Genomic DNA, 16321 nt, shown 5'->3' with positions numbered 1-16321 from the left:
CAAGAGATACAAGAAATGCAGTAAGTAACGATTCAATGAGGTGTATTGAGCTCAATGAGACAGCGACTGAAGTCTCACAACACAGAGGATAATACTAGCACCATTTTTACAACGCTGTCCAAGCAGAGGGAGGCATGCAGCTAACGCAGCTTTGAAAGGCTCCTGGTGAACTTTTACTCCAGGATGGAAGGCTATAGCTTTATCTTGGCTAAGCAGACTGATATTTGTTGTTGATCAGACGAGGATCAGAGAGAGCATTCGTCTCAGATTTCCTAGAAATTGGGACTGTGCTAAAAGCCTGTACCTGGAATTCAATTTGAAGAAAACGGAGAAAATGTGCTTCATCACAAAATCAAAGTGAGGAAACAGCTGTAATCCAAACTCTACCTTTCTTAGTTCTCAATGAACCTTTTAAAAGTAGAAAGCTGATGACACAGGAAAGAAGTTCATTCATCTGTTTGTAGAAGCCGAGCTCTGAAAATCCCGTTAATTGCACAGAAACTGAATNGCCTGTACCTGGAATTCAATTTGAAGAAAATGGAGAAAATGTGCTTCATCACAAAATCAAAGTGAGGAAACAGCTGTAATCCAAACTCTACCTTTCTTAGTTCTCAATGAACCTTTTAAAAGTAGAAAGCTGATGACACAGGAAAGAAGTTCATTCATCTGTTTGTAGAAGCCGAGCTCTGAAAATCCCGTTAATTGCACAGAAACTGAATTTATTCTACACAGTAAGGTTCAAGAATTCAGACTCTACAAGAATAATCTTAATCTTTGTCCCACTTTGGAAGACTAAATTTTAAACTCAGAATTTCTTTAGCAATTAGAAATACTTAACTAGGAATTTTATGATCGACTGTATAATTATAAAAAGCTTTTCAGGGGCACCTGTGTGGCTCAGGTCATGATCCCGGAGTCTAGGGATAGAGTCCTGCATCGGGCTCCTTGCTCACTGGGGAGCCTGCTTCTCCCCCTGCCTGCTGCTCCCCCTGCTTGTGTTCTCTCTCTTTCTCCGACAAATAAATAAATAAAATCTTAAAAAAAAAAAAAAAGCTTTTCCATCTTTTATAGGCAGACACCTCCTCACAGAAGTGTAACAATCATGTTTTATTGATATAGGAATTTCAGAATATTAGCTGATCAATTAAGTAGAGGCATGACAACCTTTTACTTGGTACTGTGAATACCTCTTTTTAGGAAAATACTATTATCTCATATTAAGAAGAAACTCAAAATATATTCCCAAAGTGCTTTTATACACACCAAGCTGATGGATTTATTATAAGTAAACTATAATCAAACCTTTATACAATAAATAAAAATATTTTCTTCACTATAATGATGAAAGTGTAGAAAGACCATGGATTTCGGTTTAATCAAGCCACGGCTTCTCTTTTTACTAGTAATATAACATTGAGCAAGTTTCCACTTCCCCACCTATAAAACAGACAACAGACTGGAACACTATAATCACTGCCCCCTGAGAGAATGAAAAATCGAGTATAATACAATTGGAGGTTGATTCTTGCCCTCTCACTTTTCCACCTTTTTCTAAAAGGAACTAGGCCAAAATTCTTACCTCCTGAGAAAGTAGGGCACACGAAGGGACTAGAATATAAGGATGGAGATACTGAGGGGAAAGCCTGGTAGGGAAAATGGCAGGAAACCAGGGCCCATTCGAGAAGCAATAAGGCAGATGTATTCTCCCAGCCAGATCTTCCCTCAACTGGGCCCATCAATAGGCCCCAAGGTAACAAAAACAATTACTATCACCAATGCTGCTGTCCCATGCATCCCAGTCAGCCCTTTGGCTACCTATTGATGGTTAAAATGGGGCAGACATCTACCACCAGGTGATGACAAACTTCAGTCAGGAAGTGGCTGTACTTGGATCAAGCAGCCTGACTTCCAGAAACTATTCCAGAATTCACGGCGCTAATGATACAGGCTGGCCGCAGACATTTCACTGACCTAGCAATAATGCGACACTGCATTTTATGTGGTTTAATTTTTTATACTCCACTTACTGTGCTGTGTTATGGTTTTACCATATTGATTTCCTCACAGGGATGTTTAATGTGCTCTAAGCCAGAGATGAAATACAAGTTAACTTAAACCTGTAATTTCTCCTAAACCATCTTATTTGGTCCAGCGACATCTGAAGTCTAACAATGACAGCTAGGGACACTAATTACCCATGCTGTATACTCTTTATTATACCCTACTATGGCCACCATCAAAACTTTTTATGTGTCTGTGTGTCAGGTATTAGGTAGGCATTTTTATAAATATTACTTGTAACTCTTAGTCTTACAAGGTAGATACTTCTTCCCTATTTTACAGATGAGGGAACTAAAGTTCAGAAGCTGATGTGTACTTCTCTAGAAAATACTGTACGCCCAGTTTCTGGCATATAAAAATGCATTTAATAAGGGAAACAAATAAGGAAAGAAAGCTTTCAATTTTATCATACTGTAGCCATAAAAGAGACACAGAAATAGAAGTGAAAGAAGAAATATGTCTTATTTTTAATTTTTGGAAGAAAAAAAGGACCACCTCTAAACATTTTAAGAATTAATATTTTCAGGATGCACAGACATTCTTAAAATCCCAATTTCTCCCCTTATATTCAATAATAATAATAATAATAATAATAATAATAATAAAACTATTCTCAAACTAAATCTCAGAAAAAGGCAGCAGGGTGGGGGTCGGGAGCAGAATCCCATTTCAGTTTATAGATGAGAAGTTGTATATTCCCACTCATAATATCAAGACTTTTTCAGGTCTTGTCATTTGTGATTTTAGAAGCAGCTTTAATTCTACTTCAACATTCCAGAAGGATATATACCTAGTAGACTCTAAAGAAAACCTGGGGGCACCTGGAGGGCTCAGTCAGAGGAGCATGAGACTCTTGATCTCAGGGTCATGCATTCCAGCCCCACGTTGCATACAGAGATTACTTAATAAACTTAAAAAAAAAAAATTACCCAAGTTTTATTCCAAGGCCATTCCTACCACCACCTCCCAAACTTTAATGCTTTTATCACATCATGAAAGTGAAAAATAACAAAATTAGATTAAGATATGGACACTGTGGAGTCAGCGAGGCTCATTCATTACCTAAACGACCAGCTTTTGGTGCAAAGGGGAATGAGTACAGTTAGCCTCAGCAAAATCACAAATAACTGCATAACCTTCGGGAAACTCATCCACATCGAAAATGCAAATGTTAAATCTGAAAATACCAAGGATGTACTCCACCTTCTGGTACTTCACAATAGCATTAATAAAACTGAGCCAAGAGCTGCAAGTGTTTTACAATCTACGTTTCCCAATCTTATTTGTTTCACTGAGTAAATGTCTAAAATTTCAAATGAAAATTGCTTCAAACTTTCTAAATGTTTATGTTGCCATTTAAACATGCTTTTACTATGACTTTGAAAGCCTTTTATATTAACATGCTAAAACTGGCAGTTGGCCATGACCCCAAAATTATGTTTGACTTTCTTGAAAAAATAAAATTAGTCCTCTATCATCTTGAACTAATTTTGTTCCCACAGTGAATCATACTCATTTCATCATATTTATACTAACTCAATTCTTTATTTAACTTGTTATAATTAAAACTTTAATTTAATTTTCCAAAATGCTGGCCATTTCACCTAATTTTGTATCACTGACTTTACCAATATTATTAATGGGAGAAAACTTGGGAGTAAAAAAGTGAACTAGCTTTATGATCATCAGCAAGTCACTAAATTAAGAACATTTCTTCATCTGCAAAATGAAAATAACAGATAATATTTATGGAGCACTTTCCATGTCCCAGGCATTACTGTATTTAACGCTCATGATTCTAGAAAAGTGATATTATCATCCCTCTTTTACAGAGGGGAAAAAGGTAATGGATAATAACTTGCCCAAGTTACAAAGCAAGAAAGGGACAGAGCTGGGATGAACACACTTATCCTGGCTGTCTCCCAGTTTTATTACAATGACTGGCTAAAACAAAGGATATAGAGCCTTTAGGCATCATAAAGAGTTCTAAACACACATGAAGACATGACAAATATTCAAGAAACAAAAAATTTATAATATATGAGGTCAAGAACTAACCCGTAAGGAATATTTACTCCTCCTTATGACTGGCCCAACCATGTATCAATACTTCAGTACTCCTGGGACCGTCCGTATCATCAAAATAAAACTGAGTCACATTTTAATATGTGTCTCTTATGTGGGGCAAAAGTAAAAGTCCTATCAAATTCAAGATATATTACATTGATTAGTCTCTGGATCTATTAAACCCTATATCACTTTGACACGGTAGAAAATTGGGTTAGTTTGTCATGATATTTCAGAAAGTTCTATTGATTTTTACTTCATTTTCTCTGGTTTTATCAGTTTTGAAGAAGCTAAAAAAGCCTTTCCTTTTATTAGGGAAAAGAGGGAAAAAAACCCATGTAAGATTTTTAATAAATAAAGCATCTCTGTGTTGTGACAGATTTTATTCTTTCATGGGTGCATTTGAGTGAAAGTATGAGGGTAATGGTAAAAGAGAGAAAACAGCAAGTGGAAAGGCCACTGTAGGTTGGAACAATATGGTGATAAAATGAAAAAACAGATTAGCTATTAAGGCTGTTCTAGGGACACCTGAGTGGCTCAGGCAGTTAAGTGTCTGCCTCTGGCTCACTTTCATGTTCTCAGGGTCCTGGGATCGAGTCCCACTTTGGGCTCCTTGCTCAGTGGGGAGCCTGCTTCTCTCTCTGCCTGCCATTCCCCCTGCTTGTGCCTTCTCTCTCTGACAAATAAAATCTTTTAAAAAAGAAAAAAAAGGGCTGTTGTATTTCTTTTTTTTCACACTTTGAGTCCATGTGAACCATGGATCTGAAGGGATTTTGTGGAATGGACTTGAAAAATGAGCCCAATGGAAGTTTATAGATCCTATAGTTTTCTCCACCAGAAGAGCTATCTGGATTCTTTTTTAGGAGGAGGAAGGAAAGAGGATGAAGACCAAAAGAATGGGGAAGAGGAAAGGACAGGGGAAAGGGAGGGAGGGGAAGAGGAGAGAGAAAAGGAGAGGGAGAGAGGGGAAGAGGAGAGAGAAAAACTTACATAGGGTTGTCTGTGCACGGAAGCTCTGAAACTGCAATGAGGAGCAACTTTCAGAGGAGACACTGACTGGCAAGTGAAAGAATGTCTCGGGAAACAGAGGAGAAAAGGCACCATGGAGCCAGATCAGAGAGGGGCCTGAATGTCTAGGGGAATTTACAATTTCTCCTGCTAAAAGAAGAAACCCTGTATTATTTAATTAAGCAAAGAAGTACAAATGCTGGTTACCAAATCACTCACATGACCTACATCAGCACACAGGAAATGCTAGAGGTCAACCACTATGAGTCCTAGGCAAAGTCCAGTCATGGTCAATGGCCGCTCTGGTCCTAAGCTCTTCTATCCCTAATTACGCTGGCCTCAGGGTCTTAGGATCCCAGAGAAACTGAAATCACAGAAAGCAAACCTGGCTTGTTAGCACAACTCCCAGAGGAAATTTCTTTCCTACACCTACAGAAAGAACTTTATGAAAGGTACAAATTAATTAAAATGATTTTCACCTTAGATTAATTCACTTATCTGTTTTTCATATTTCAAATTCTTATTTGCAGATTTCAGATATTCAGATTTCAATTTTTCACATGCATTATAAAAACAAAGGCAAAGTATAAAGAAATATATAATTCAAATAATTTTATATTGCCTCCATCAAAAAAATTTGGCTGTCAATTAACTTTAATATCTAACATTTGCTGTTTGCTTTCATATTATATATTCTATTTCATTTTGTATAACAAAAACAAAATCCCTGTCCAAACAAGTCATATGCACAATGTGATTTGTTTTCCTTCTTTTAGGTTTCCTAACTTTTTCAAAACATTACAATGTACACAGATGGAAATATATGGCTCATCTTTGAATGATATGTAGCTTTTTAAAGACTACAAACTATAAAAAAAATAAATACTTTCATGCATTTGAACAAATTACTTGATTTTAGTAAATAAAAAACCAAAAATTGACCCCCAAAAAGAAAACTTTCAAAATCAGGTATTTATATGTATCAAGTGAAAATATATATGATACCAGACATTGTATGTTTATAGCTTTACTGTTTATGCCATTCAGATGTTAAACTCATGAGTGCAGTCTGAGCACAATGCCAGCATCCTAAGAAACACTGAATAAACATTAAAACATTTATTATCCTGAGGTGTTTTCACTTGTCCAAAACCATTTGCACTTGACAATTTGGTGCTCCCCATGTCAAACTGCCCGTATCCCTTAACTGTAAGTGCACAATTATAACATGTTGGAATGTAGGCCCGATGGCTTCGGAAGAAAAATTCTTTGAAAGTGGACTGAAGTTGATGAATGACAGGCAGGCTCTATTCACAGCTGAAAGCTCATATGTAACCCAATTTCTATTAGGCTCAATTTGGCTAACAAGATCTATCTTAGATGGCTTTTTACAAAGGTAAAAAGAATAGGAAGTGATAGGGATGGGCCACGAAAGCCCCGGGCAACTGAAAGACATGTAATTACACTGGAGAAATCTAGTTAACGTGGGCCAGAATTTTAGACATAACAACCTAAATAAGGTAAATGAAATGGGAAGGCAAAATAAGAATAAGAAACACAAACTCTGCAGACAAAAGAGCTTCTTACCTGCTTTAGAACTTCGACTAAAACTAAACAAAAAATGAAATCTACTGCTAAGTCTCTCCTTTCAAGAAGATAATCTCTTTCACGTTGCTGTTCATCCCTGAAACAAGAACCCCAAATTAGGATTGCATTTAAGACCATAAATTTTAAAATAGCTATAGGTTAATAGTTTGGTTATTTACTGAGCTCCTTGTATGTATGGTGTCCTACAGCAACTGACAGTTGTTTTTAAATTACCCAATATGTATGTATGTTCTCATTTTCTTTCTCTTGTTAGGTATTTTGTACAGTATTGATAAAGACGTCACTATTATAACTGTCGAAAATTAAACCCATTCTAAAGGAATCAGTTAAGAAAAATATTTTAAATTTCAAAAATCTAACATTGCTCCATATTTGATTAGTATTTTTTAAATTAAAAACTGAAATAAAAGTAATAACTTTTCTGATGAAAATACAGTGCCGGGTAACTTTTTGCATATCTAAGGTGAAAAATCACAAGCGGTATCGACTAAAGTCCAATTCCAAACCATGTATCATCTCCAGAACACAGATAGATGTTTTATGCAAAGCCAACACATCCCTGGCAAATTTGAAGGAGAGGAAGATAAGGTCTGGGATTTCAGCACCAAGGAGAGTCCCACGGTATCGTAACATAGGGTTCGGCAGTCCTCTCGTATCACAATCGCTTCCCTTCACAAACCGAATGAACGGACGTTTTTTATATTTTCTTAACCTCTTCTAGAACTATTAAAGGTCCTCACTGAACTACTGAAAGAGCGCTCCTGAAATTCATTTTTGCAGGACTATCCCAGTGATGAGTACCATGGAGTTCCATCGACCTTAACTGGTACCTTCCCTTGATTTACAGTTAAGTATGGACTACGTTTTCCCTTTACTAACAGTTTCATAACAAAAGTCGTCAACGTGTTTGCTTAGAAACCAAACAATAACTTAGGTCTTCGGTTGAGAACAGGATCACCCCCTTCAACGAAAGGGTTTCAATTCGAGGTAGAAGAGTGGCAAATGAGCCACTTACCCCTTAGACTTTGTGCTAGATCGAGGCCTGTACTCGTAAGATTCATCTTCGGTTCCATTCTGGCGTCTGTACCAGTCAAACAAGGTGCGAAGTAAGGAAGGGAGACAGTGCTCTGCTACTGAGCTCATAGAGCTTATCAACTGAAAACACAAGATATTACCAGAAGATAAAATACATCATTGAGGTACCACACTCCTAACTCTTAGCCATCACTGGGGAATGATTAACATTTCTAGGATAAACAGAGTAACTCAAATGCAATAAATGTGTTTTAAATAAAAATGAGAATTAGGGGCTGATCCAAGTAACAAAGTGGGCTAAGTTTTATCCACTATTAAACTTTACCCACATCCATTCAGTGTAGCTTAGCAGCTTTCCACCTTTTTCCTGCCTCCATATACTACTCACATGTGTAAAAACATGACGCTGAGTAACAACCCTGAGTATACAGATGGATACCTCTGGGAGAACTGGTATGCATAACATGAGAAAACCACACCTGCTTCCTACCCCCCAGCCAGTTCCTCCATGCTCATGTGAATAAGAGGCTGTCAACATTGCCGCTAGAATGAATGAAGAGATGGAGGAACAGAGAAGACCACGTTATATTAGAACCGTGCAAAGGCACCAGTTTGCTTTGTACCGCTCTGACACTGAACAAAAAATTATAATTACATTATTAATTTGTGACACCCATAAATGAACATATTAGAAACGTGTTGTAACAAGCTTTTAAAGCTTAGAATATATAACTGGACAGCGTAAAGATAAACGTAGTGGGATAAACAACTGGTATTCAATTTGAGGCATCCCTGAAACTACCCGAATTCTAGGTGAATATCAGATTCATTTCATGAATGAACTCAGCGTTCCTGTAGTGGCAGTAAGGCACACCAGCTACCATTAGCAAGCAGTCCCTAAGGTCTCTCTTCATCTGGAGGATCTTGAGCAAAATACCATTCTTCAGAGGAATTTCCATATCTGATGCAACTCAGTGCTCAGAAAATTAATATTTCAAAGTATACAGTCAAACATGCTTCACTTTGTTTCTCTTAACTAAAAAATGATGGGTTGCAGGCATAGTCAAGGTCTTGTTCAGGTCCAGGACTACAGAAAGTTTCAGTTAATGAAGACAAATTGATACCTCTAGGAATTAAACATTTAATTTTCCTAATATTTTACAGTCTTCATACTTCATCCAAGGAAACAGAAAAGAATAAAACAGTTTATTTGACTGTGTAAGCTTTTTTCATTATCTCCGCCTTCCTTTTATCATGCTTTTATTTATAATTACCATAATTTGACAGGTAAATAGTTTCTAATATAGGAAATTAAAGTAAAAACAAGACTCTAATTTTATTTAACTAATTTTTCAATTTTATATTTTATTAACAATGAACAGTATCACTCAAAGGAAATTCTTTTAATATCTAAAGATGAAACAATAAAATACCATCTGCTATTGTAAATATATATTTAAACAGTTTCTACCACACTTGGCTTTTTTACTGTGGAAAAAAAACTGAACTATGGGGCATGATCATTTAAAGTTTCATTAATCATTTATGTAAAAAAAAAAAAAACACGGATTTATTCCTTAAGAACACTGTTTAATAGGATTTCAAATTCTGATTATACATTTATTTATCATTAGTGGATTTAAGATCTGAATAAACATCTTTAAAACAATATAGTAATAACAGATAAATAAAAATTAATAATTAGTAATACCTTTTACAGTAACATTGAGATTTGAAGAGCCTTCTACAAAGCGATCTATATTCCTTTAACAGAGAACAAGCCTTCCTATCTATGGTTTCTTCTTAGGCCAGTGGCTACCTGATAAGTGTATGCATTAGAATCCCCTAGGGAGCTATTGTAAAATACAGGTGTCGGAGCACTTTGCTCTTCGTAATTCTGATTCAGAATTAGGCTAGAATCCAGATAATACAATATTTTGTTAAGTCTCCACCAGGTAATTCTAGCCAGTCATCTTTATCCGGTCAATTAGACTAATATGAACATTAATCTCTGTTTCCCAGATACATAATTATGAGAAAAGTAGTCCAGGAATACCAGATACAAATGGAGAGCCAATCTGAGTTATTGGTTTTTTTGCAATCAATATATAATAAAACAATTCTTGAATGAACATAATTATGACAAAAATTACATTTGATTAAACATTTGATGTCAGCAAGGGGAAAGAATTAACATTATGGGAATATCACACTCAATTTTAGATATTAATGTTCCGGCTTAAGGTACAATACTGTGGGGCGCCTGCGTGGTTAAGTGTCCAACTTTTTTTTTTTTTTTAAGATTTTATTTATTTGACAGAGAGAGAGACAGCCAGTGAGAGGGGGAACACAAGCAGGGGGAGTGGAAGAGGAAGAAGCAGGCTCCCAGCGTAGGAGCCTGATGTGGGGCTCAATCCCAGAACGCCGGGATCACACTCTGAGCTGAAGGCAGACGCTTAATGACTGAGCCACCCAGGCGCCCCTAAGTGTCCAACTCTTGATTTCGGCTCAGGTCATGATCTCAGGATTGTGAGAGTAAGCTTCATGTCGACATGGAGCCTGCTTAAGATTCTCCTTGTCCCTCTACCCCTTTCGTACCCCCTTCTGTCCCTTTCTTAAAAAAAGAAAAAAAGTAAAATATTATGTAAAAATTGTATGAATTGGTAAAAGGAAAGATTGAGGTATATAATTAGAAACATTTTAAGAAAATTTCAAAGGACACAGTAAAGAGATTACCAATGAAAAGTAGAAAGTTTTAAGATGCTAAATGACAGAAACCGGGGCACCTGGGTGGCTCAGTCAGTTAAGTTTTTGCCTTTGGCTCAGGTCATGATCACAGCGTCCTGGGATCGAGCCCCACATTGGGCTCCTTGCTCAGCGGGGAGCCTGCTTCTCCCTCTCCCTCTGCTCCTCCCCTCCCCCTGCTTGTACTATCTCTCTGTGTGTCAAATAAATAAATAAAACCTTAAAAAAAATAATAAAAGACAGAAACCAATCAAGTTCACGGAACATTCCATGAACTATAAAGTGTGCAGTTCATAACTCCTATTTACTTTGTTAAAAAACAAAGTACAAATTTCAAACTGGATCTAATGTGTAATGACAAACAATCACTAAACAAAATAAAATAATTTCTTAATATTGGATATATTTGGACCAGACTGTTAGGATGAACACTTTCCTTTCAGGAAAAAATATATCCCCAATATTGGCATACCTGGTCAAACTGAAGATCTTCACCTCTTTGAAGAGATCTAGACAATGGCTTCTCCTACGGTTAAAAAAAAAAAAAAAAGCATATATACAAAATATTAGAAATCTTATATATGATAAACAGATTCATGCATTGGTTTTGTTTATGTTCTCATTTGTAATTAGATTTATTTTAAACAAAGGTAAGACTCCCTCTTGCTCAGGGTCACACAACTAGGATTCAAGCCCCAGTGATGTGGCTTCATAGCCACAGCTCTCCCCACGATACCCTCCAAAGAGAGTGGCCACAAGTCACATGATTGGGGGTGGAGGCAGGAGGTGCCCACAGAGGACAGAAAGCAAACATTGGTAGATGACTCCGAGGTTTCCAGTTTGTGCATGGATGGATGGATGATGGTACCATCCTTTGGAAGTGGGAACACAATGGGAAGACAAAGTTTGGGTGGAAGGATATACTTTGGTCATGTTGACTTTGAAGTCCCTGTAAGCCATAAAAGAGAAGATGTTGACTAATAGGGGCTTGAAGAACACGGGACAGATTAGCCTGCAGATATAAATTTGGAAGTCATCAGTGTACGGAAAGTAATCAACTTCATAAAACAAAGCCAATTACCTAAAAAGATGTTAAGAAAGAAGAGTGCCTAGATTTGAATTTTGAGAAACTCAAACAGTTACCGTTTATGTACTCAACCACATGAGATGTCAATGCTGCCTAAATTCTATCAATTTAACATGATCCTTTTTTTCTTTTTTTACAATGTGCATATGGAGAAATAATCAGGAATAACAAAAACTTAAGACAGTACAGATCACTGTTTCAGTAAAGAAAACACACACAAATACACATGGAAAAATAATAAGGGTAGAAATTCAAACATTGGGGCAAAGACGGAAAGTTTAACATGCGGTGTTGGGACAATTAGGTTTTCTGAAGGAACAATTAAATGGGCTCATTAACCCAGTGATTCCTAAATGTTTTAAAGATTTAAATATAAGAAATAAAATCACTAGGGACGCCTGGGTGGCACAGCGGTTAAGCGTCTGCCTTCGGCCCAGGGCGTGATCCCGGGGTCCTGGGATCGAGTCCCACATCAGGCTCCTCCGCTATGAGCCTGCTTCTTCCTCTCCCACTCCCCCTGCTTGTGTTCCCTCTCTCACTGGCTGTCTCTATCTCTGTCAAATAAATAAATAAAATCTTAAAAAAAAAAAAAAAAAAAGAAATAAAATCACTAAAATCCTAAAAGAAAAAGAAGTCCTAGAAGATGGTTGTTTTTTTTAACAAGCTCAGCTATTTCTAAATATGACACGAAATACAGAAACAAAACAAACAAAAACAGTAAATTCAACCACATCGAAATAAAAAATGTAAAAGTATATGCATAGTTAAAAAAACATGAAAAAAGAAGGACAAATGACAAAATAGGAAAAAATATCTGCAATAGATATTTAGACTAAAGAATAATTTCCTTACTATACAAAGAGTTCCTACAGATCATTAGGGGGAAAAAACCAATAATCCAATAGAAAAACTATATAAAGAATCAATGGACTGTTCGCAAAAAGGAAATGTTTATTATAGCTCAGAAATGTTTATTCATATACTTAACCTCACTCACAAGAGAAAGACAAGCTTAAAAACACAAAGAAATACTACCTATCAGACCTCCAAAGTTCAAAAAGTCTGATAGCACAACGTGCTGGTGAGGTTACCTATGAAATGATGCCAGTGAGAAATCAGTAGGTAACAATCTCCTTTAAAAACTATTTGGCAACATTTGCCAAAATGCTGAAATGTACACAACCTTTGACTCAGGAAAAATTTCACTTAAGTATTTGTGTTATATAGTCACATATCCACGAAATGATGTTCAAAAGAGTATTTACTACAGCTTCATTTGCAAAAGCAAAATTAAACAAACTGAGGGCCTCAAAGGGGAGGGGAGTGGGGGAATGGGATAGACTGGTGATGGGTAGTAAGGAGGGCACGTATTGCATGGTGCACTGGGTGTTACACACAACTAATGAATCATCGAACTTTACATCAGAAACCAGGGATGTACTGTATGGTGACTAACATAATATAATAAAAAAACATTAAGAATAAGAAAGAAATAAAAGCCTACATATATTAATATACATCTACAGACTACCATAAAGACTTTTAAAAGAATGGCACAACTCTATATGTATTAACATGGTAAAGTCTCCTGGTATAATGATTGCATACCCCCCCCCACACACACACATTTGCTACTAAATACACAGAATAGCTTTAAAAAAAAAAAAAGAAATATGTGTTTGCAAGTGGGAAAAGAAACTGGATAGTTAGGAAAAAGGGAGGGTTGGGGGCTGGGAGTGGAAAGTTGTTGCTACATAGGTTTTTGTACCACCTGAACTTACAGACGACAGAAGCCAAGGGAAAAGAGTACCACATGAAGAAAGAGTACACTGACAGTGAACCATGGTACTTTCAGGAGGTGACCTTTCAGTATGGTTGCTTCCTATTAATCTGAATGGCATCAGGAAAAGCTTCCAATTTAGTTTTGTGTCTTCCTTTAGCACACAACAGTACTGGAATCTTTTTTTTTTTTTAAACTTTCCATTTGTTCTGTTCATTTGTTTGCTGCAAAACTACATACTGAGTTCCTACTATGAGCAAGCAACATCTGTGAACCAAAGAGGGCTTAGACGACTCATTGTGGAAAGCTTAGACCCTTTACACTTCAACCAATGGGTCTGGGGGACATAACTGATAGTAAAGTCTCTCCACCCTCTCTCACCTGCATGTGCACTCTTCCTTGTTTGTATGAAGAAATGATCTAAAAGAGGTCAGTCCAGATCACTGTCTAAAGTTAGTATAGAAAGAGTGTCATGGGGGCAGGGGGCACCTGCGTGGCTCAGTTAAGCGTCCCACTCTTGATTTTGGCTCAGGTCATGATATCAGGGTCATGAGATCCAGCCTCACATCGAGATTCTCTCTCTCCCCCAACTCTCTCTCCCTCTCTGGAAGGAAGGAAGACATTGGGACATAAAGGGGCCTTCACCCAGTAGAAAACAAAAGAGCGAAGGAATGGGCTGTGATATTATGTTGCAATAGGTTGAAAGGAAGGGGGAACGAAGAAAATCCTACGCAGATAAAAGTTTTGATGGACACTGTGATGGTTAATTTTATGTCACAGGGTACCCTGTGATGTTTGGTCAAACATTTTCTTGGTGTGCCTGTGAGGACGTTTTGAGATGAGATTAACATTTGAATTGGTAGACCAGGTAGACTGAGACTCCCTTATGTAGGTGGCCTTCATCCAATAAGCTGAAAGCCTGAGGAGAGCCAAAAGGCTGACCTTTCCTGGAGTGAGAAGGAACTTGTCCTGCCTGACTACACTGAGCTGGGGCGTCAGGCTAGCCCCACCTCTTTTACCATGTCAAACTGAAACAAGGGCTCTTCTTGGACTGGCTTTCAGACTGGACCTTACACCACCAGCTCTCCTGGGTCCCCAGCCTGCCCACTGCAGACCCTGGGACTTCTCAGCCTCCAGGATCATGTGGGCCAATTCCTTCCAATAAATCTCTTTTTATACACACATACACTATTGGTTCTGTTTCTCTGGAGAATCCTAACTAATAAAAACATCATTTCAGATTTAATTTCCTCTTTGAACCAAAGAAAGAATATGTCCCGGAGGGGGGTAAAATGTGTTCCACATTTACAAAAGGCATACAGAAGGACATTAACTAAGCAGTTAAAAATAAGAAGCAACATCAAAGTACAACAATGGGGAATTTGGGTCAAAAAATCATGGTATAGCTACACATTATTGCGTAGCCAGCGAAGTGACAGATAGAACTAAATTTGTAGATTGGGAAAATGTTCTCAATGTAGTAATTAGAGAAAACAGATAATACTCTTATAAAAAGATAAAATGTATATGTGGTGGTTTATACAAATAAATACATTTAAAGCTCTAGAAATACATTTACCACACACTAGTAATAAGAAAAATAATAGGTTGTTTTGTGGTTGTACCATTAGTTTACTTTTATTTTCTGTACTTTTTATTTTATTTTATTTTATTTTTTACAAAGAAGGCAGATTACTTCCTCTCATTCTTAAACTTGAGGGCTGTTTTGGAGTTTCCCATGCTTGGTGGTATCCAGCAAATCCATTTAATTTTAGAACAATGTACGGTACAACCATGAAAGTTATGGTTACAGAACAGACATGTTTCAAAATATGAGAAAAAAAAGTAAAATCATGAATTATGAAGAAGCGAAATGGTTTAATTTCCTCATTTTCAAATCTAATCATCACCAAACCTCCATATACACATCTATCTCTGTATATTTTTTTCTTTACATTTAGCTTTAAAGATTTCTCTCTTTTTTAAAAAGATTTTATTTATTTGACAGAGAGAAAGAGAGAGAGAACGAGCAAGCATGAGCAGGGGGAGCAGCAGAAGGAGAGGGAGAACCAGGCTCCCCACTGAGCAGGGAGCCCGCCACGGGGCTCAATCCCAGGACCCGGAGATCATGACCTGAGCCCAAGGCAGATGCTTAACCAACTGAGCCACCCAAGCACCCCAGCTTTAAAGATCTCTTAGGAATTATTCTCTCTAGAACAGAAAACGTTACCTGAAATTCAGAAATGAAATCATTTTAGTTTCAGTTTCTTTTTGTTCTGTTTAATTCAAACAGAATTTAACGTAATTACTTTACCTTAAGACAGCATATACAATGTGATCCCTTTTGTGCGTCTTCCTACCTCCTTGCCTTGCTGGCTGGGATTATGTTCAAATATACGATGACCGTTTTGTTGAGACTTTTAGGATGATTTTCTAAACTCTCTCTGTTATGCTTTCTTATTGAATTTTAAATACATATTAAAGATGTATCAAAGAAAATAAACATCATCCTTCTATGAAAGAAATGAGAATTCAGAAATATGTATATTTTGAAGCTTCTTTATCTGGTAGAGTCCTATCACCTTCTGTCATTCACAGCTCATCTCGATGAAAACACACCCACACATATATTTGCCACTGAAATGTAAAAATGCCAGTCTAGCTATCAGTGAAACATGTTTCTAACTAATTTGAATGGGATCAGGAAAGCACCTGAATTCTGGGGCACTTTCCTTTCTTAACGGGGATAGGTTTTTGGCATGTCCTTGGCACTTGGGCCCTCACAGGCTAAGCACACTTGGGTGATTATCTTGCAGAACAAGTTTTGTATTTTGTATTTCGAAAAGCAAGCTACACCTCATTTACGTGCACCACGATGCTGCTGCACGACGGTGTATGTGCCCAATTAGCTCTCAAACTTCAGTAAAACA

General features: G+C 37.1%; 1 protein-coding gene across 5 annotated transcripts in view; it reads right to left on the bottom strand.

The window, feature by feature from the left end:
* The window catches only part of FRYL (FRY like transcription coactivator), a 214058-nt gene that overhangs the window by 113415 nt on the left and 84322 nt on the right, over positions 1–16321 (bottom strand). For all 5 annotated transcript variants that reach the window (XM_034671839.1, XM_034671841.1, XM_034671837.1 and 2 more), the window contains 3 exons: positions 10997–11050; positions 7760–7899; positions 6724–6820 (listed from right to left, as the gene is read on the bottom strand). In XM_034671839.1, coding sequence (XP_034527730.1) covers positions 6724–6820; positions 7760–7899; positions 10997–11050 — 291 coding nt within the window. The remainder of the gene's footprint in view (positions 1–6723; positions 6821–7759; positions 7900–10996; positions 11051–16321) is intronic.

This window comes from Ailuropoda melanoleuca, chromosome 11 (genome assembly GCF_002007445.2).
Source record: "Ailuropoda melanoleuca isolate Jingjing chromosome 11, ASM200744v2, whole genome shotgun sequence".
In the NCBI taxonomy this organism is placed as follows: domain Eukaryota; kingdom Metazoa; phylum Chordata; class Mammalia; order Carnivora; family Ursidae; genus Ailuropoda; species Ailuropoda melanoleuca.
Note: the sequence above shows the minus strand (reverse complement) of the source record. Positions and strands in the feature narration are given on the sequence as shown.